The 21,041-nt window shown below is 39.6% G+C and overlaps 1 protein-coding gene across 1 annotated transcript in view; it reads right to left on the bottom strand.

Moving 5' to 3' along the window:
* Nucleotides 1-17,334: 17,334 nt before the first annotated feature.
* Nucleotides 17,335-21,041, bottom strand: part of nucks1a (nuclear casein kinase and cyclin-dependent kinase substrate 1a) — a 35,212-nt gene continuing 31,505 nt past the window's right edge. Inside the window, exon 8 of the mRNA XM_052034805.1 lies at nucleotides 17,335-19,264. Coding sequence (XP_051890765.1) covers nucleotides 19,029-19,264 — 236 coding nt within the window. The 3' untranslated portion in view covers nucleotides 17,335-19,028. The remainder of the gene's footprint in view (nucleotides 19,265-21,041) is intronic.

Raw genomic sequence — 21,041 nt, 5'->3', positions numbered from 1 at the left:
GGCAGGCTCGTGGCCTACTCCCACTCTTATTTTCTTGTAGTTAAGGGATAACTATTGGGCAGAATTCACCTGTCTTTCTTCCCAGTAGCACGTCTCCTCATGCATTTACCCAGGAGGGAGGAGTGACCTCATTTCACACCTCAGCCATCACTGCCTCTGCACCATGCTTACACCGCCAGGCCGCTGGAGCAGGGCTTGAACCAACCATCACTGGGTTAGGTCCAAAAGTTCCGCCCACCAGTCGAAACCAACAGGTGCAAAGTGGTTGATCTGACAAAAACCACTTCACGAGAAATTCACCCCACTGTGTACAAGATGCCACGAGCTGCATTTTCTGCACTTGACATTTTTTTTAAATTTAGTAAATTTACCACCAAGAAGCAAGCCATTCAGCCATTATGTCTGTGCAAAGAGCTACTGACCTACCAGCCATCAAAAAATACAAATTAAGAGCAGGACCAGGCCTCTCAACGCTTTTCCATAGAACAGCAACACACAGGAACAGGCCCTTCGGCCCACCATGTCTGTGCTAACCATGATGCCAAGTTAAACTGCACATCTGCCTGCACACGGTCTGTATCCCTCCATTCCCTGCCTGTTCATGTGCCTGTCTAAATGCCTCCTAAATATTGCTATGGTATCTGCTTCCACCACCTCCCCTAGCAGCACGTTCCAGGCACCTACCACTCTTTGTTTAAAAAAAAATAAACTTGCCTCATAAATCTCCTTTAAATGTTCCCCCTCTCATCTTAAAAGCTGTGCCCTCTAGTATTTGACATTTCCACCCTCGGAGAGAATCTCTGACCATTAACCCTATCAATGCCTCTCATAATTTTAAGTTTCTATCACGGTTGCCCCCTCAGCTTCCGACCCTCCAGAGAAAACCATCCACCCTCTCTTGATAGCTAATACCCTCTACTCCAAGCAACATCCTGGTGAACCTCTTCTGCACCCTCTCCAAAACCTCCACATCCTTCCTATCATGTGGCGTCCAGTACTGCACACAACACTCCAAATGTGGCCTGACTAACGTTTTATATAGATGCATTTAATAAGCTCATGGCTGATCTGATTCCAACTCAACTCTGCACTCCTGCCCGCTCCTGGTATCCTCTCACCTCACCCTTGCTCATCGTTTGTCTCCCTCTGCCTTAAAAACATTCAAAGACTTTGGATCTGTCATTCTCCTCGAACAGTGGAGGCAAAGACTCATGACCCCTGGAGAAAAAAAACTTAGCAGTCAAGTTGGTCAGAAGGAGACACCAGAGACTGCAGAAGCTGGAATCTGGAGCAACAAACAACATGTAAACAAGATTCTCTGCCACAATCAGATTAATTATCACTGACATTTGCTGTGCAATTTGTTGTTCTGTGACAGCAAAGACATAAAAATCACTATAAATTACAAAATAGATAAATAGTCCAAACAAAAGCAATAATGAAGCAGCATTCATGGGTTCATGGACTGTTCAAAAGTCTGATCGGGCAGGCACGGTAGTGTAGCAGTTAGCGTAACGCTATTACAGCGCCAGCGACCTGGGTTCAATTCCGGCCGCTGTCTGTAAGGAGTCTGTACGTTCTCCCAGTGTATGTGTGGGTTTCCTCCGGGTTCTCCGGTTTCCTCCTGCATTCCAAAAGACGTACGGGTTAGGAAGTTGTGGGCATGCTATGTTGGCGCCGGAAGCATGGCGACACTTGCGGACTGCCCCCAGAACACTCTACGCAAAGATGCATTTCACTGTGTGTGTCGCGGAAAAGGATTACTTGAACCCGGAGGGCGTCTGCTTCAGAAAGCCTTTATTGTAGCATGATATCACGGAGAGCTCAGACTCCTAAAAGCGGAGTTCCGAAATTCTGCTCAGCAAAGGATTACACTCATTTTTATAGTTAAAATATACATGACAAAAAAAATTACACAAATACAAAAGTTTCTCAGCACATTCTAGGCGATAACCCGAAGCACCTATCAGCTTAAAAGTTACCCTGCCTGCAGCGTTAGGATAGATTATGAAACAATGATTCCAAAGAAAGACAAGTTCCCACGTCTTTCCTTGAGAACAAGCAAGCAAGCAAGCTAAATCAGGTTAGTTAGTTGGCAGTTAACCGAGGACAGACAGCTGTCAGTAGAAATGGTTAGACCCTCTTAATAATGCTTTAAATATTCCTTTTCCTCATAAGGAGGGTCGTATCCAGAGGAGAAGGGTCTTTCTTTCTTTGGGTACACCTCTTCACCCCACCAGTGTTCCATCTTATCCGCCACCCTATCCCATGACACCGACCCCCGTACCATTATACTCCCAGATACCTCAAATGGTATCTCAAAGAAGGAAAGATTATAGTCCTAATATCATTCCAGATAGAATTTCAATGTACATGTAACTAATAAAGATATCTTGTGGAGGGGAAGAAGATGTTCCTGAATCATTGAGTGTGAGTCTTCGAGCTCCTGTACCTCCTCCCCAATGGTAGTAATGAGATGAGAGCATGTCCCGGGTGGTGACAGTCCTTAATGATGGATGCCGCCCTCTCGAGGCACCACCTCTTGAAGATGTCTTGGGTAAAGGGGACATGGCACTATTTGGCAGGTGAATTCTTCTACATCTCATGCACAATATTTATCCCCTAACCAGCATGAGTACAAGAACAGAATAAGAGAGAGAGTAGACCAATCGGCCCCTCAAGCCTGCCCCGCCATTCAATGCAACTGTTGCTGATCTGCCCTTGCCCTCAGCTCCTCTAACCAGTTCCCCATTGCCCTCCATTTTATCTGCCTTAAACAGTGACCCTTTATTTTTTAAACACTGGCCCTCAACTCTGGATTCTCCCCCAAGTGGAAACATCCTCTCCACATTCACCCCATCCACCCTGTGAAGACCCCTCAAGGATCTTGTACACTTCCACACAGTCCCCTCTCAAACTTCTAAGCTCCAGCACGTACAAGCCAAGCCCGTGTGACTTTTCCTCACAAGACAACCTGTCCTTTTCCAGATATTATTCCAGTGAAGCTTCCCTAAACTGTTACCCCTCCAACCCAAGATGTGAAGTAAAAACAGAAAATGCTGGGAAACACTCAGCAGATCAGGCTGCATTCAAGCAATGTTGTGCTAAGATCTGGTTTCCAGTATTTTGTTTTTATTTCAGATTTCTAGTGTCTGCACTTCAGATACGGTCTCAACAATGCCCAAAATAACAGAAACATAACCTGCCTACTTTTGTGTTCAATTTCCCTCACAATAAACAACAGTTAGCTTTCCTGATCGCTTCTTCAGCTTCATACTAGTCTTTAGCAAATCATGAACCAAGACGCCGAGCTATTTCTGCACCTCAGAGTTCTGTAAACTCTCACCAAGAGCCCAGCACCTTGTCCACAACTATGCAGGTGACAGCTCTTCAAGCACACATCTAGTCACTTCAACATTTCTGCCTCCACTACTCTTTTGGGTAGTGACTCCCAGACTCCTACCACCCTCTTCTGGCTGAAAGACAAGTTTCCTCCTCTCTCCTCTAATGCTTCTAACCAATTTGGAGCAACACACAAGATGCTGTTGGAACTCAGCGGGTCAGGCAGCATCTGTGGAGGGAAGTGGACAGTCGACGTTTCAGGTCGAGGCCCCTCATCTGGACTGAGAGGTAGACGGGAGACAGCTGGTATTAAAAAAAAGTGAAGGGAAGGGGTGGTTCAAGAGCTGGCAGGTGATGGGTGGATCCAGGTGAGGGGAGGTGAGAGGCAGATGGAGGAGGGGGGAGTGGTAATAGCGACAGGGGCCGGGAGGTGATGGGTGCAGGCAACAAAGGGCTGCAGATGGTGGAATCTCAAAGGAGAGGAAGGTGGAGCGTGGAACCAAATAAGGGAGGTGGGGAGGGCAGATGGGAACAGTGGGGGGGGAGGGGACCCAGTGGGAGGGGTGTGGGGGTGACGGACAGATGGAGCGGGTGGAGGAGGGGAAAGAAACAAGGTGAGGGGGGGGCTGGAGTGGGCGTAGGAAGAGAGAAAAAAGGGACAGGGGGAGCAGTTTACCTGAAATTGGAGAATTCAATGCTCATGCCATTGAGTTGTAGACTACCCAGAGGGAATACAAGGTGCTGTTCCTCTAGGTTGCGCACTTAGCTCTTGCTTCACCCCTTCCCTTCTTTTTATTCTAGCTACCTCCCCTCTTTCTTTTAGTCTAGATGAAGGGTCTCAAACTGAAACATTGACAGTCCATTTCCCTCCACAGATGCTGTCGGACCTGAGTTCATCCAACATCTGCTGCTCTCGTGTCTCCTTCTAACCAATTTGACCACTAAAGAAAAATAGGTCCTTTGCATTTGCTCCACCTAGGACCAATTTTGTTGCCCCATCTTCCACTCTAAGGAAAACACCAACCTATCCAACCTCTCCCCTCAACTACAATTGTCCAGCAAATCCAAATCACCAGAGGACATCAACTGTTGCTCAGCAGCGCCACACTGTGGTATTACATTGTATTGTGGACCTTCAAGGATTACCCCAGGCTGCATACAAGTCTGCACCAACGTGTCACCATTCCAACCAATTGAAATAAATAGTTAGCATTGTTCAGAAATTCTACTCGCCAGTCTCAGTTCCAAAATAGAAATTTATGTCATTTTAACCGCAAACCTTCTTGCTCTTTCGTGGGGTCTTTGACAGATTAAACAGCCCAGGATACTGCCCCAGTATTACCAAAATGTGACAGCAACACTATAAGAAAAACAAGGAAAAAGAATGCCAGACATGTTCTGCAGGGCAGGCAGCAATTGTAGGGGAATGCTGCCGGCTGGCACATTCCAGGCTGCAGGAGTACGTGCTGAGGGACGCACTGAAGCTGGGCGCAGCCAACGCAAAGGCTTGGTGGGGAAGGACTACAGTTTGGGTTTCTTCTGCCACTGGAGAGGGAGGGGCGGGAACAGGCGAGAAAGCCCCTAAATACTGTAAACACGGGACCGGGTAGTTTCCAGGGAGCCACACGTGTGGCATCGGTGCTGTTTTCTATATAAAAAGGTAACACTAATGTATGATCTGTACAAGAATGTAAAGGTTTGCACTGTTTTGTAATTGTATGTAGTTTGTCTTTTATTATGAATAAAGTTTATTTTGTATAATAAAAAAAGAAAGTTAAGAGACACACTAAACTTGGTGCAGCCAAAGCAAAGGTTTTGTGGGGAAGGGCTGCAATCTTGGTCCCACCACCACTTGACACTGAGTAACAGCCCCACAAGTATAGACAGCACTGGAACATGCCCTTGGCCCACGATGTCTGCGCCAAACATAATGTCAAGTTAAACTAAGTCTCTTCTGCCTGTACATGAACCATATCCTCCATCCCTGCATATTTACGTGTCTATCAGTGCCTTTTAAATGCCTCTATGATATAGCTACTTCCACCACTACTCCTAGCAGCCTGTTCCAGTCACCCACCACTCCCTGTGCAAAAAACCTTGCCCCGTGCATCTTTAAACTTTCCCCCCTCTCATTTTAAATGCATGTCCTCTAGTATTTGAGATTTCTACCCCGGGCAGAAGATTCTGTCTACCCTATTTATGCCTCTCATAATCTTCTAAACTCCTATCAGGTCTCCCCTCACCCTCTGCCATGCTAGAGAAAACAATCCAAGTTTGTCCAGTTTCTCTAATCCCTGAGGAACACCACTGGTCAAGGTCCTCCAGCCAGAATAACACCCTTCCACAACTACCCTCTGTCCTTTATGGGCAAACCAATTCTGAATCCAAACTACCAAGTCACTGTGGATGTATTATTCAAAGAGACCACAAGAGTGGTTCTGGTGAGTTTTACGTAGAGTGTATTAACTTGATGACACCACAAGTGTATTGACTTGACACATTTTGAACACATAGGCTGAACAACACTGTGAATATGAAGCCATGTATTGTTTTGTGTTTCTTGTATATTTTTAATGTCTATTTTTGACATAAAAACCTATCTGTTTTTGTCACAAACACTGCCTGACTTGCTCAGTGCTTCCAGTATTTAAATTTTTTTTAGATTTCGATCATCTTTGTATTCCAAGTCTCTCTTTCATTCCACTAAGCATGCAGTATATGTCAACGTTAGGGACTGGAGGTTTAAAGAAGCAGACTCATGAGTTAAGCCTTCACTGTTCTGTTGGACACAAGTAACTGGGCTAGAAACCATTTCCTGCTCCTTGTTCCAAATACAATGTGTTCTTAGTCTGCAGTGACTCAGTGGACCATATGGAACGCTATGAACTGTTGGCCTAAATTCCCATCAACAAAGCCAACACCTGGTTTCTGGGCTCACAAATGAAAAAAAAGATTCCAACCAAGTGTCAATGAAGCAACAATTTCCACTTGTCAAGTAGTACCTTTACTAACAAACACCTCAAGTTTTTGCACAAGAATAAAACAACTTGAAAATAAAGATACTAAGCCAAGTAAGGGATAGGTGACTAAGCCATATTTGGGCAGATGACCAATACCTTGGTCAAAGAGATAGGTTTTTAAGGATTATCTTAAAATAGAGAGGTTGGGAGATGGAAAGGTGTAGGGAGGGTATTCCGCAATGTAGCGCACTGTCAATAGAAGACAGAGCTCTCAATTAAATTCAGGAATGATCAAGAGACCAGAACTACAGGAGTGCAGCAAATTTAGATCTTAGATCTGGAGAATACAGAGCTAGGGCAAAAGATGCAGTGGTAAGGAAGCAAGGGTGAGAACATCAAAACTGAGGAATTTCTTAAAAGGGAGGTATTGCAGAAGAGTGATGGGTGATCACAAGTTAGAACCAGGGTAGAGAGAGTCTTGGATGTACTTAAGTTTAAGCAGAGAGGAGAATGAAGGCAGGCAGTTGCAGGCCAGAAGCGTATTGAAATTATCAAGTCTAGAGGTAACAAAAGCACGACCTTTGTTGAACATGCACATGTGGTAGTTACCATCAGATCAGTTACAGAAAAGATAAAATGTCATTCTTCAGGTCAACAGTCCACCTGTAGGGCCATAGAGTTTGCAACAGAATGCAACACAAGTTCACATCATCTTCTGAAAGCAGCAACTGGATTTGATGTTAGGAAGCTCCTTGTACCAACAATGATCACCACTTGGTATAGATTTCTGGAAACTCCTGTGGAAATAATGTTCCAGGGATCATTTAAAAAACAGGCGACTTCCAGCACAGCATCGTAACCTTCCTGGAAAGTTGGATCAAATTGCCTTCATTTTCTACACTATTCTGTAAACCCAAGTTTAATTTTCATCTTAAGCATGAATGCACTTGTTTCCAATACTCCATGTTTAGTAATATATGACACTGATCAGTACTGTCCTCTGAATCAGACTGTTGAGGACTCAAGCTTTACTTCGGACACAATTTCCAGTCTTCACAGCTCTGAGATACACATAATCTTCTGTGTCCGTGCAATACTAAGAGAGTGCCGCCTTTCAAATAAGGCCACAATGCAAAAGATCCCAAGTTACAATTGTTCATTTAAGTGTGGGATCTTGCTTTGCATGGATTTTGTCTTAAAGTCCTATATTATATTGATGAGGTAAAATGCAAAATTGTAAATACAGTGGTGCAACACAAAATTTTTTAAAAACCATCAGATTGGCCAAAGTTGAACGTTGAGGACCCAACATTTCATTAACTCAATTCCATTACAACTTTGAGATATTAGTCACTGCCCTTTTAAAACTCCCTGACCCTAGGGCCAGGTTTAATTGACATATAAAACACCAACAGTGCAACTGCAAATTATGTTTAAATTTGTGATTCAGAACAAATGATGCTTATAAGGAGTCATTTTAACACATGCCTGCAACATGGAATTAAAAGCCCATTGAGAGCACAGATCAATTTTCCTATTCAAATACATCATTGGAAAGGGAAGGTGGGGGCTGGGGGGGGAAAAGGGGGTGGTCCAATGTATTTAACTGACCACCCACTATTACACAAAATTACCTTGTATTTTTGCATTTTAATCTAACGGCAGGTGTCAAAATATTGTTCATGTCAAATTTCCGTCACTGGAGCAGTGCAAATCTTCACCGCCCAGACTTAAGTCAAAAAATGTAGAATTGCATTAGGTGCAAAACATTGCAGTTTGGTGCCCAATTATAACATTAAGCTGTTTTACATTAAGGGCAACAAAATATCAATTAAAAGCATATTTTAAAAGATTTTTTTCCAAGAAACATTCTAGCAGTTGAATCAGATTCACATTATCCAGAACCCATGCTGTAAATAGTTCTGTAGCCAACAATGTTCATTTTAAAACCCATTAGTCAGGATGCAGGATCACAGTGATCATTACAACTTACTGTTCTGTGTGTTTTACTCTGCATCCAAGTCACTTTTTATTTTGATCTTTATCTCCAGGTTCCCATTCCTCAAATGTTAACCCCGCCACCGCCAGAGCTCATGAGCAAGCGTGCAAAGGTCACAAAAAGTTTTTTTTAATATACGAGGTGAAATGACAGCCTAATGCAGCACTACCACAATAATCCAGAGAAAGAAGGTGGAGCCATGGATACGACAGTGATACTTTATTATAAAACTATTATTGTGAAATGTATTTTCCCATTTGGTTATTTATTAAAAAGCCATTCACTTCACATGTCGCTGCACAAGATATTTTGCAGAAAACTCAGTGACACGATTCACTTTTAAAAATAAGCAGTATATTCTGTAATGCATTCTCAGACTATGTAATGTGTGCAGACACGTTGGACACCAGACCCATTATACTCCCACTCCACACATTTACATCCTGACCTATGGAATTGTACTCTGCTTCTGGATTCATTCCCAAACAAACTCCTTCTATATTCTAATCTTGTATTAGCTTCTCCACTCCAAATGACCTCCATGCTGGTCTCTGAATTTTTTAAGAGTTCTGCTGTTATACGTAAGTTCAGAGACTCCAAATGCACCAGTCCAACTTGTTCCTTTGTATCCCTAACTCTGGACTCTGAATCTCTCCATTCCCCCATTCACTACAAGCATACACATATCCTAAAACTGCAATGTAACCAACCCTTTGTAACTTGAGTTTTACCTGCCAGGGTATAGTTGTATTATGATTATTGGACTAGAAAGTCTAGACTAATGATCCAAGGCTACGAGTGCACATCACCTAGTGGGTGATGTGAGGAAATAAATCACTTATGATGGTACAGTTGATGAGGTAAATCTGGAATAAAAAGCTACTACCATGAATGGTGACAATGCAACCCCACTGTATTCTTGTATAAATCCACTTAGTTCACTAATACCCTATTAGGGAAGGAAATCTACTGCCCTTACCTGGTCTGGCGCACAAGAGGACTCTAGGCTCACAGCATACATGGTGTTAAATCTGGCCTTTGACATGGGCTTGTTAATGATGCACACATCCCTGGATAAATGAAAATTGTAAATATGTGTCTTTCAGCTGCTGTTCCATACCAGGCACCATCAATATTTCCACCTATTTTCTTTTGCTGTTACTTTCATTTCTAAATTTGTCTCCCCAAATCACACCACCAACCCTTGACAGTGAGCCTCCCTCGCTACTCTCCTACCGACACTCCCAAGCTCCACTTACCTCTACGATTACAACTTCCTTCTGTCCCTCCCTTGGCATCTAACAATGGGCACAGTTCTGGAGACGCAAGGGCCCGAACTGCCCCACTTGACTCTCCCATCAATACTTTTGTTCAACAAGTGCTCAGGGGAGTAATCCAGCTGATCTCTTACCCCTCCCAACTTGCTCCACCCACAACCTCAGTGGATCTGCTGTCACCTCCCCCCTCTCCAGAATGACAGTTCACTTGTACACAAAGCTCTCTTCTTCATTAGCATGTTTTGATGGCAATGATATTGGAAGAGACAATGACATCTTTTCCTTTAATAAAGCTCCCAGCCTGGACATACCATTTGAAACCCTCACAATGGTGATTATAGCATCATGTTCTGTACCCCTAATCCTTTCAAGCAACAGTACTTCATTATCTGAACAGGCCTTCCAAATACGACATTGAATTCAATAATTTCAGATAATAAACCTTCCAGCTTTATGTACATCACCAGCATTCACTTTTTCTTTCATGTAAACTTCAGATCTCATTGGTTGCTTTCTATTTATATCTCTCCCATTCAAACATAAATAACAACTAAAAAACTGCAGATGTTGGAAATTTGAAAGAGCAGACCTGAGATGCTAATTTTGCTTCTTTCCACAGATGCTGTCTGACCTGCTGCGTGTTTCTAGCATTCTGTTTTTATCTCCCATTCATACATTACTTGCCATTCCCACCCTATCGACCAGCTCCAGCACCAGTCATCCAACTTCCCCCACATCCTCAGACGGTCACAGACCTAAAACTACTTTTCTCTCCACAAAATAAAGATTAGAACAGTACAGCACAAGAACAGGCCCTTTGGCCCACCATGTTGTGCCGAACTAATTAAATTAGTAATCAAATGCCCAACTAAACTAATCCCTTCTGCCTACACAATATCCATATCCCTACACTTCCTGTGCATTCATGTGCCTATCTAAGAGCCTCTCGAGCCTCTTCAGCTCGAAATGTTGCATTCTTTGCTGAGTATCATCTGTGGTAATTTGGTTCTGAGCTACTTCTTTTTGAAGACTGATACTAATTATTAAGCTGCAGATGATGCCAATTGAGTGCTAATTAGAATTGCAGGCATTTTGAGAAATCCTAGTTGTAAATGGCTACATGTTTCATTTGGGAATGTTCCAGTTTAGCTGCAAGGTTTGTTGGGCACCTGAAACAATTCATGGGATAATCGTTTACAGGATGCATGGTATAGTTAAATCTAAAACACTTACTGATCAAGACTGCATTTAAATGACTTTCACAGCTTCTGAACATGCCAAATTATTCAGCAGCCAATAAAGTACATTTGAAGGGAAGTCAATTACTGTAATTCAAATGCAGTAATTGAGCAAACAGCAAGCTCTCACAATATGATTACGACCACTAATCTGGTTTTAGCAGTAAGAAGTCAGGGATAACTCCTCTGCTCTTTAAATAGCACCATGGGATCTTTTATATCCAATTGAGAAAGCCAACAGCGCCTCAGTTTAAAGTCTCATCCATAGGACAGTACTTGAAAATGCTGCATTGCTCAGTTATCCAGATTTGTGTTGTACAAGTCACTGGAATGGAATCCAAACATAATTTTCTGGGTCAAACGTACAGGTGCAACCCACTGAAACACACAATCTTTAAACTGGCAAAGGAAACATGTATATACGAGTTGAAACAGTCTTTCCCTCACTGAATAACTTTTAGAGCCTAGTATTGAGATCTGAGAAGCAGCTTTTATTAGTATGCTCCAGGGAATCACCATTCACCCAGGTGTTTCTTTTCTAAATGTTTCTGCAGAAACCAAGGCAGTTTGATACTTGGCAGGGTGGTAAATAGGTTAAAATTAAACTGGTGAAAACAAGATGTAGACAGAGTTCATAACGATACTGCTGCAACTGCTCCTGGAGCTTTTAAAATCAGTCTTTATTCTTTCTCTGCAGCTCAAAACTGCTCAGAATTCCTCAACCGTCCCTGCTCCTGACCGAGAATGTCTCACATCTTCCCACTGTAATGTTATAATTTCGGCTTCAGGTAGCAAAGATTACTTATCAATTTAACCTACAGACAGACGTGAAACACAAACCTGTGCTGTATCATCAAGTTAACATGCTTTTTATTTAATGCATCTCAAAATCCCAGACGTGCGCTTCACCTCCAACTCAATGAGCGTCAACAATAAACAGGTTCAATAAAGCAAAATGTAAAATTAGTTTGGGTTCAATGGGTACAACCAACCTAAACTGAGATTTAAAAGAAAAAGTCAGAGAAAAGCACAGACTTTGGACGAGGGTAGTGCAGTAAGTAAATGAAGATCCCTAGGGCACACCAATAGAAGCTGCTTCTCAGAACGCGGTACGAGGCTCTATTTTTTAAAATTATTCACTAAGAAGATGGTTTCATCTTGCGTATACACATTTCCTTGGTCAATTTAAGGACCAGCGATCAAAGACTGCTGCAATATTACTAAAGTCGTGTAGTAACTTTACAAATAAATTCCCAGTGACAATCACGGAAAATTGCGTGGTGGCAATTAACCAGACCTCTATACCTCCTGCCAAAGACTCCAAATGACGAGAGAAACCACAGCAACAGGTAACTTATGGGGCTCAAAAAAAGTTGGACTGGGTATTTAAGAAGTGATACCCAAGTATCATTTAAATGAGTTTAAATTTGTATAACATGAATGATTATAGTTTGACTAAGCACAATTATGAAACTCTGCACTCTCCCCAAAAACTCTGAATGGAAGACAAGGGGAAATAATTCAAGTTAAAATGTTAGAATTTTGTAAAAATGCCTAGTGCACACCTGCACAAAAACCCTTGTGCTAAGTCATTGGTGTACGTATGTCACATTTTCTAAGACGTCTCAAGGGATTATAGTCCAGCAGACCTCACCAACACAGCTATTCTTCACCAATATCTAAATCTAATGCCTACACCAACTAGAGGCATGTTTTTGTGAGGAGTTCCCCATTGCCAAGCAAGTCATATCATTATTTCCACTCCAGTCTACATTACCTCAGAAGTTGAAATTTCCATTCTCCTATGTGTTTCTTTTGAAATATTTCTGCAGAAACCAAGGTAAGGCAGTTTAATACCCAGCAGGGTATTAAATGGGTTAAACAGATGAAAGTGAGAGTTCGTATGAAAATTCAAAGCTCTTAAATGTCACAGAGGACTAAAGTACAGGTGAAGAATCAATTTCTTCCTTTCTTGCAATCGCTGCACAGCTTGCTTCACTGCATCAGTCCAGATAGGCTTCTTGAATGTTGAATCTGTTGTTTTTTTGTTTCTAGTTACCTGCATTCCTTTATTGACATTCTTAATGCTTCAGGTTTTCCATCTTAGTGCAAAATAAAGGCAACTGCAGCATTTAGCAAGTTGGATGACTTGGGTATGATGATCCATCTGTAAATAACATACTTTGCAACCCGCCCACCCCCAAACACACATATTACATACTGCACCTTAGGGGTTTTTTTTGGTTAAAATACAACCACTTCGATCACCCTCTCTTCTTAATGACCAGGCCCCAGTTTATATCAAATTAAGGATATTCCTTTAATTAGAGTAACTTTCAAGCCAGTAACATGCTACTTTAGCAAGGTCAATTTCCACATCAAGTGTCAAACTTCCATCTTCCAGCAACAAGCAAAGAATACTATTTTACTTACATGTAATTTAACAAATAGAATTAAAAACATGTAGGGCAAAAAAATAAAGCAAATCTTTAACAAATATAAATGGGATGATTACACAAAATGAACCCCATCACCATAGTTATCCAGTCTTCAAAGACATTATGTTGAATACATTCAGATTTATAATACCTAAATTAAGAATACACAGTTACACTCACACACACACACAAATGAAATCGCACTAAAATGCAAACATCTGTGCCAACTTGACCCTTTGAACGAAAACAAAAATTGGCCTTAGAACAATTGAGGGCAATTGATGTGTAATCGCAAAGATATTTTCATCCCTAAGAACTTTAGAAGTGGTGTTCGTATCTATAGATAAAGTATCCTATATAGTGATATTCCCTCACAAAATCATTGACTTCCACGACAAACCAGTACAGAGAATCAAGCTGCTTAGGATTTCTTGCTAACAAAGGCAGGAAAGCTATTCACAATACTTTTCCTCACAAAAAACATTCAAATGTACACATGAACAATACTTTCGCAAGAGTGTGCCAGCTACGTTGCACACTGAATCACACCAATGTATAAAACCATGCTTCAATAAACTATCCAAACAGCCCAAGAGACCAGTCATACTCTGAAGTCACTATGTAAAATGGAAATGCAAAAGATAAAGGGTATATGGTCCATCCCTCTAAAAAAAACGAGTATTTGAAAGCTTAAAAGCTAGCAGAATTACTTATTGTAAAAATACTGTAGGGGTATTAAATACAATCAAAGCTATTTTATTCACATCTCCAGTAACAGAATCTGTCATTTTTACAAATGGCAGGAACATTTCTATAGAAACCATAGAACAATACAGCACAATACAGGCCCTTCAGCCCATCATGTTGTGCCGACCTTCAAACCACTCCAAAGACTAAGCATTTCTTTAGCATTTACTGCGGAAACATGCAGTGTAACTCGTTAAGCTGATGATTTTACTGACTCACTTTATCCACTCTCCTCACCATTGCCCCTCTACCCCCACCCTGTACTGCTCTAGCACCAACATGTTAATAATATACTACTTGCCTACAAAGAATCAAAGTCCTCTGGATGCATACATAGCAACTGCTGACTGTAAATAACTAGCACAACACACAAAAAAACTAAACATTGCATGGCTGGCCCACTTACATTACTCAGTTCTGAGGAAAGTGGTTCTAATGCTTCCAAAATAGCAATACCACAGGATTCTCTTCATAGGAACTCTCACATTATCCAAATGGGCTCAAACAGGAAACATCCAGTAAAGTACATGTAGAGCTCTTGGATCTTTGCCAGCTCTTGTAAGTCTAAAATTCAAGCATGCTTTTGCAAAGGAGACAGAAACATCTGTGCTATTAAGTTTCTCAAGATTTTGCAGAAGCTCTCAGCATCAATTTAAGGTTATCTATAATTCATCAATTTATTTGTTTAGGAGAAACACAAATCAGCCCTCGTTACGAGGGATTACAGTGGTACTTTGTTAGAAGGTAAAACTCTTATTGTCTTTGCCTGAACCACATAAACCAGCTGATAACTGATCGATGGTAGCACTACACAGTGTCTCAGTCATTCCCGTAACCAAGAACATTTCAGTTTTCAAACAAGTACGATACTAATCTGTCATTGTGAAAGCAGACCCAATATTATTTGTATTTTGGTCACAATCATGCAAAAAGCCCAAAAACTACTACTGACTTATCATGAAATCCACAATTTGTGAGAACTGAATAAAACCACTATTTTGTGAAGACAAAATACTTTTGGGCATAATGTAAAGATACAATCCCAACAAATAAAGTTCTCAGGGTTTGTGGTATCTGAACCACAGTATATTACCAATACTTTTTAAGCCAATGACTTATCCTACATAGTACGACACAAATGACATTGCAAATGTTCCTGCTAAAATTAACAAGGGTGCCCAAGTTCAACTTCAAGGAAATATTTTGCCCAAAGCATTTTTCACCCTTAAACATGATTTAAAATCAGGATTAGAACACATCTTCCCCAGCCAGTGTAGGGTAAAGCCAATTAGAGACCACACATTTACTAAGTCAGAAAATAAAAAGTTATTTCCCTCTCAATGAAGTTCTTGTTTTGATCAGAGCAAGCATGTTGGTAACAACGGATCTCCAACCATTTTCGTAAACACTTTCAAAATGCAAAATTGTTTTACTCTTTCTGGACAGTTAAAAAAAATGTCACTTTCTCCTTTTTACATACAAAACAGGAGATAAAAATTAATTGTGCGAATTTAACATAAGTACTGCACAGACAGGAATAAGAGAACCAAAATTCCCAAGCCTGGTCTGAAAAGGGGTAAATGCCAAATCAGTCTATGGAAGCAGATTAGCTATTTGCTCACACAGTATTGATTCTTTCCAAAGCAAATGAGATGGAAGTATAATATACCTAGGGACAGATAACTTTTGCTCCCAACTTCTCCTTCCCTGGGGGCTTCTTCCCATCTCCTGTGGTTCTGTTGCACACATTGATTGCTAGCAGACAGCTCAATGCTTACATAACCGTAAGCATAAATAGAAAACATATTAAACATTGTTCTTGTATAGCAACTCTATTCAAAGGGTCAAAGTTAGAAACATTAAGATTACACAGTTCTTGAAATTGCCTGTGCTGTCTTTTTCTACAAAACGTACAGCTAATTCTCTTCACGTTTAAAATCTATTGTCTAATTGTGAAGTTCAAATAAACTTTAACATGTTTTCTTTGTCCTTCACTGTTCAAGAAATAAAAAGCAGTGAATCACCCAAACACTTGCAAGTTCACAAATATTTTTTTCAACTCTTATCGTACTTTATAATACCATTCTGATATCTACTTTATTCCAAATTGAACCATTAATAGACCGAATCTGTAATAAATCATTGGAACAATATAGTGTCAAAAAGAGTACAAAAAAGTTATTGGGACAGAAGGGGTTGGAAGTAGTGGGCATGCAAGCGAGATTGACAAGAGCAGCTGAATAATAACAAGGTTAAATTTGGATATGTGGTACTTTTTTTTAAAATCCCAAGGACAGAAAATATAACAAAATGCAGATGAATTCCAACATGCGGATCCCTCTTTATGCTGTTTATATGAATGCAAAAATCGCTAAATGCTTCTCAAAATATCCCAAGGAATTATCAACCTTGCTGCTTACTGCTTGTAATCATCAACATTGTTATACAGAAGTAAATGGATATCATTATATAAACCGGGCATCACAAGAAAAGGGAAATGTCCACAAGTAGTGTTAATGGAATCAACTTTTACGGAAGTAAAACGGTGTCTCAAGTAGATGTGGAAACTGCACACTTTCACTTACAATATAGGAATCTCAACCTGCCCTTCGCATGGGCCACTGCTAGGTGTTAAACTTAGACTCCAAGTCAAATGATTTTGGCAGTTGAAAATATTACAATACTCCAGGAAAGGTTCAAAAGCACATTCTTCAATATATTGGGCAACAACACTCTCCTCTTAATACTTACTTTTGGCCAGATGCAACTATTTTACAACCTGCACTCTTTTGCAAGCAACACTTTACCAATACCTTATGATACAAATATGTTCAATCTATTAGATGATACAATATTGTACTCACCCAAATATAATAGGTACCTTAAGAACAGGCTGCGGCAATGAAATACTGGATTACCATTGCAAGATATACTGGAGTAGAATGTGCCTTTGTTTTAAGTAAAGAAAATTGGGTTACATAAAACTAATTGCAAACCTCCTGCCAACATATTTTAATTTCCCATAGCATGTCCTAGGAAAAGTCCCTTATTGAAAAAATAGCTGAACTGGAAAAGTGGAATGTGGTTGGAACATGCAGGAAGACAATATTTTTCAACATACCTTGAAACAGAAAACACAATCAGCTGTAATTTTGTAGGAATATAAATCTTAAAAACAAAACTCTGACATTTTAATAGACTTCAAAGGCCAAGGTTTTTAAGCTACTTTGAAAGTTATAGGTGCACTACTCTCAACGTCACTTTAAAAATGCTATCTTTTCCCACCTTTAACTTTTTTTTACAGCCTTCAAAAATAATTGGGCAAAGAAACCATTTTACATCAGCAGACATTTAATGTTCTGTAGCGAAAATAAAAACAAAAGAAATTGAAAGCCCACTTGAATTGGATGTCAACATTAAGAATTGGCTGTACAAGTTCTTTTTTTCTGTAACTTACAAAGATATGGCTGCTTTGACAAAATGCTGATAAAGACAACAAACGCGCAGTTTTTCAGGATTCGATCACATTCATTTTTAAACGTTTCAATCTGCAAAAAAAAAACAATTCAGTTCACAAGATCAGACCTGATGACTCAGTGATTTTTGGTGGTGCATAGCTGTTTTTTTTCCCCTGGTTTCCTTTTTCAAGATTAAACATCTTAAGATAAACCTAGCACTGAAACTGTGTGATACGTTTACAGGATTATCACATCACACTTTATCACTCATTTACTTGGAACAGCTTGGCCATAATATTTTAAAATACAATCATCAGCTGTAATGGAGTATTTCCTTTTTTGTGAACTGGTTAGATTTGAACTGCAGAACACTGTGCCCTTTTAGATCCCAGTAAATTTTAAAAACAAAAGTCTAGACCGAACCTAAACTTCTTTAAAAGGGTATTTTGAAATAGAACACACAACCGTTTTTCTTTTAAATTTACAAAACTCAGATGGGATTTTAGTAGTTGACTACTATTTATTTATTTATTTATTTATTTATTTATTAGGGATTATTTATTAGTCACCAGTTGATACTGCTGGAAGAATGAAACAGGGGTTCACATTTTCAAGTTACATGGATAGGTTTGCGTTTTATGCAAATCATCAGAACTGGGTACAAAAGACTAAAATGTTTTTGAGACGAACTTTAGAAAATTCTTCAAATATACTGAGAGACAGAGGGCAATCAGTCAGCATTGTTGTTTATGACAGATGCTTATCTTTAAGATGCCAGAAATATTTTTATTTGCTCTGTTAAGATCACATTTCATTATGGTCATAAGCAAAATCTACACCTGCTTTTAATGAAGCTACATCTAAAACTTGTCACTCATTTCGCTATGTGTATTTACAGCATTTAAATTTTACAAGGTTGAGATATTTAAGCTAATGTTATATATTTACAGGAGCCTTTGATCTTGTCTTTTGCTATTAAACCTTTCAAATAAAGGAATCCACAGGAATGATTCATTCAATAGGCAATACAACAGAGACTGAAGAAAATTATACCTTTTTTGTTGCTAAGATGAATGAATTTTATGTTCTACAAATTATACTTAGACATCACAAGTTTACACCCACTCTGTCCTTTTTTGTACACAACAATTAGTTGCAGTAATTGGGAAGGCGGGTTAACTTCCTGGATGAAACAAGCCGAGAGGTTTGCCTGAACATAATGTAGGGGCACCTGCTGTGCTAAAATACTTTTGTAGCTTGGCAAGACTTTTCATTACTTGACTTGAAATTATTACGACAAAATAAAAGTATTTGCCAAAAATATTAGGAATTTCTGCTAACTATGCTGATTCTAATTTTGAAAAGATCAAAGCAACTCCTATAAAGTAGCAAGCCAAATTTAGAATGATTTGTTCTTGTTAATAACCGCAGGATACAAAATGGGACACAGCATTAAAAAAAACACACACGCACACACCCACACAAGTCCTGTGTCTAAACCTTGTGAACCAAGCTGTCAGTGAAGTTTATTCTAACTCTACTTATATAAAAAATATCCCCTTGTATTGTTCAGTCATCCCCAGAATTAACTTCCTCCTCTTCCTCCTCCTCCTCTTCCTCCTCCTCCTCCTCTTCCTCATCTTCTGGCTCTTCTTCCTCATTTGTTTCTGGTGGAGGACTCTTTTCTTTCTTTGATTCTTTAGCAGGACTTTCAGGTGGTTGCCCCTTAGAAGGTGGTGATGCCTTTGTGGTAGCAACCCGCCCCTTTCCTTTGCCTTTTACCGGACTGGGAGTTGCAGGGGTGACTTAAAAGTAAGAAGACACACAAATCAATAATTAAAAGTGTTCTTTAATGCAACACAAATCACTTATTTTTAAAATGATTCAATACAACTTAAGATAAACAGGTTTCTGATACAAGAACAACTTTGATACAAGATCAATGAAATGCTTGGCCAACTGGCAGCAGGGAAAATAAATTGTTTTTGATCAGAAGAATCCCAATGTCAAATTCATAAATTTACCCAGGAGATATGGCAAGATGTAGGAACTACAAAACAGTACCCACCACTCAATCGACACCACTACATGCCCAACAAGTCAACTGGTTTCTTTGTTAAGAAAAGGGTTACATTTTTTTTACATTAAAAATTTAATTATGGCTTAAAACATCAGGTTTAAAATTCAAGAAATATTTAAGTAAAACTTTAAACGATGGCAATACTGGAACATTAATGCACATTAATAACCAGTATGTTCCTAACTGCTAAGCATGGAGACCAAAAGTTTTCGCCAAACCCTTGCATATATTTGGAAAACTACAAATGTAATCACTCGTGTATGACTGAACAATGAATTAATGAAGGGAAGTTTGGTAAGGGGAGGGAAAAAGTGGGGCTAACTTTCTCATGAAGGTCATCACACTTCAACCAAAAAGCAAAGAGAATGGAAAGCTGCACACATACCAGGTTGGACACATACGCAAGACCAGTTGAAGATGTAGGTTTAAGCTTGAATGCAGAAATATTATTCAACTTTAATTTTAAAAAAAATCTTTATAGATTTTAAAACATAAAAAATTATGATAAATGATATTAAATAGAGGCACAAAGGATGACATGGCAAGCTTGGAGCACAGTGAAGCTCAAGTCATCAAAATTTCTCTGGCTGCAGTTGTAAAGAATGATACTTCCTGAGAAGGAAATACATACTTAAACATTAAAGAAAACTTCCCCAAACACCTTAAGCCTAATAGACAGACCAACATTAAGATTGCCTCCACTCAAATCCCAAATAATGACCACCCAACTCAGTCTACAATAAAACTTCACCAACTGTGAAAATAAGAGACGTCTCCTGAATACGTCTATGTAACAACAAAAGCAATAGTTACTGTCACATGTATTTAAAAGAAACATTGCTAGGATATCCAATGCAAATAACAGCAAGGCTATCAATATTAAAGCAGAAGAAATTTGAGTCTGCACACCCACAGGTTTTTTTGTTCAATTATTCACATTGTGTGAGCATCACTGGCACTTGTTACCCACTCCAAATTGTCCTGAACTAAAACAGTTCAGAGTCAACCACACTGGTGGCATGGAATTAAACATGGAAATTCAAAAACTGCTACCTAGTTTATGATAAAATTACTGTAGAATTTAGTACTAGTTTATATAAAGACTTCCCCAAATTCCAATCCATTAGACTTGAAGTGAAAAAGGCTTACTTCATGTTACAGCATGTTGATGCCATGACATGAGTTTATAATTCATATAAACTAAGAATGTAAGTAACTTGAACAAAGATTTGTACAACCATGCAAAAAAATGGTCTCAATTCTTCTTCCTCACTAAATTCAATTTTGCAGATTAACTAATCTTTCTGAACATTTAAGAGCATGTGCTGTGAGCAGAGGGGCAAAGGATGAACATTATTTAAAAAGGTAGGTCACTAACAGAGGTACACTAATCCTTCCCATTTCCTTCAAATCTCATATGCAGATAAAACTGGAGAAGGAAAAAGTTGACTCTTTCAGAAGCCTGTCTGGCCGTGAGGACTTTTAAATCATGAGACCTGTTC

The sequence above is a fragment of the Pristis pectinata genome, chromosome 20, assembly GCF_009764475.1.
Source record: "Pristis pectinata isolate sPriPec2 chromosome 20, sPriPec2.1.pri, whole genome shotgun sequence".
NCBI classification, from domain to species: Eukaryota; Metazoa; Chordata; class Chondrichthyes; order Rhinopristiformes; family Pristidae; genus Pristis; species Pristis pectinata.
Note: the sequence above shows the minus strand (reverse complement) of the source record. Positions and strands in the feature narration are given on the sequence as shown.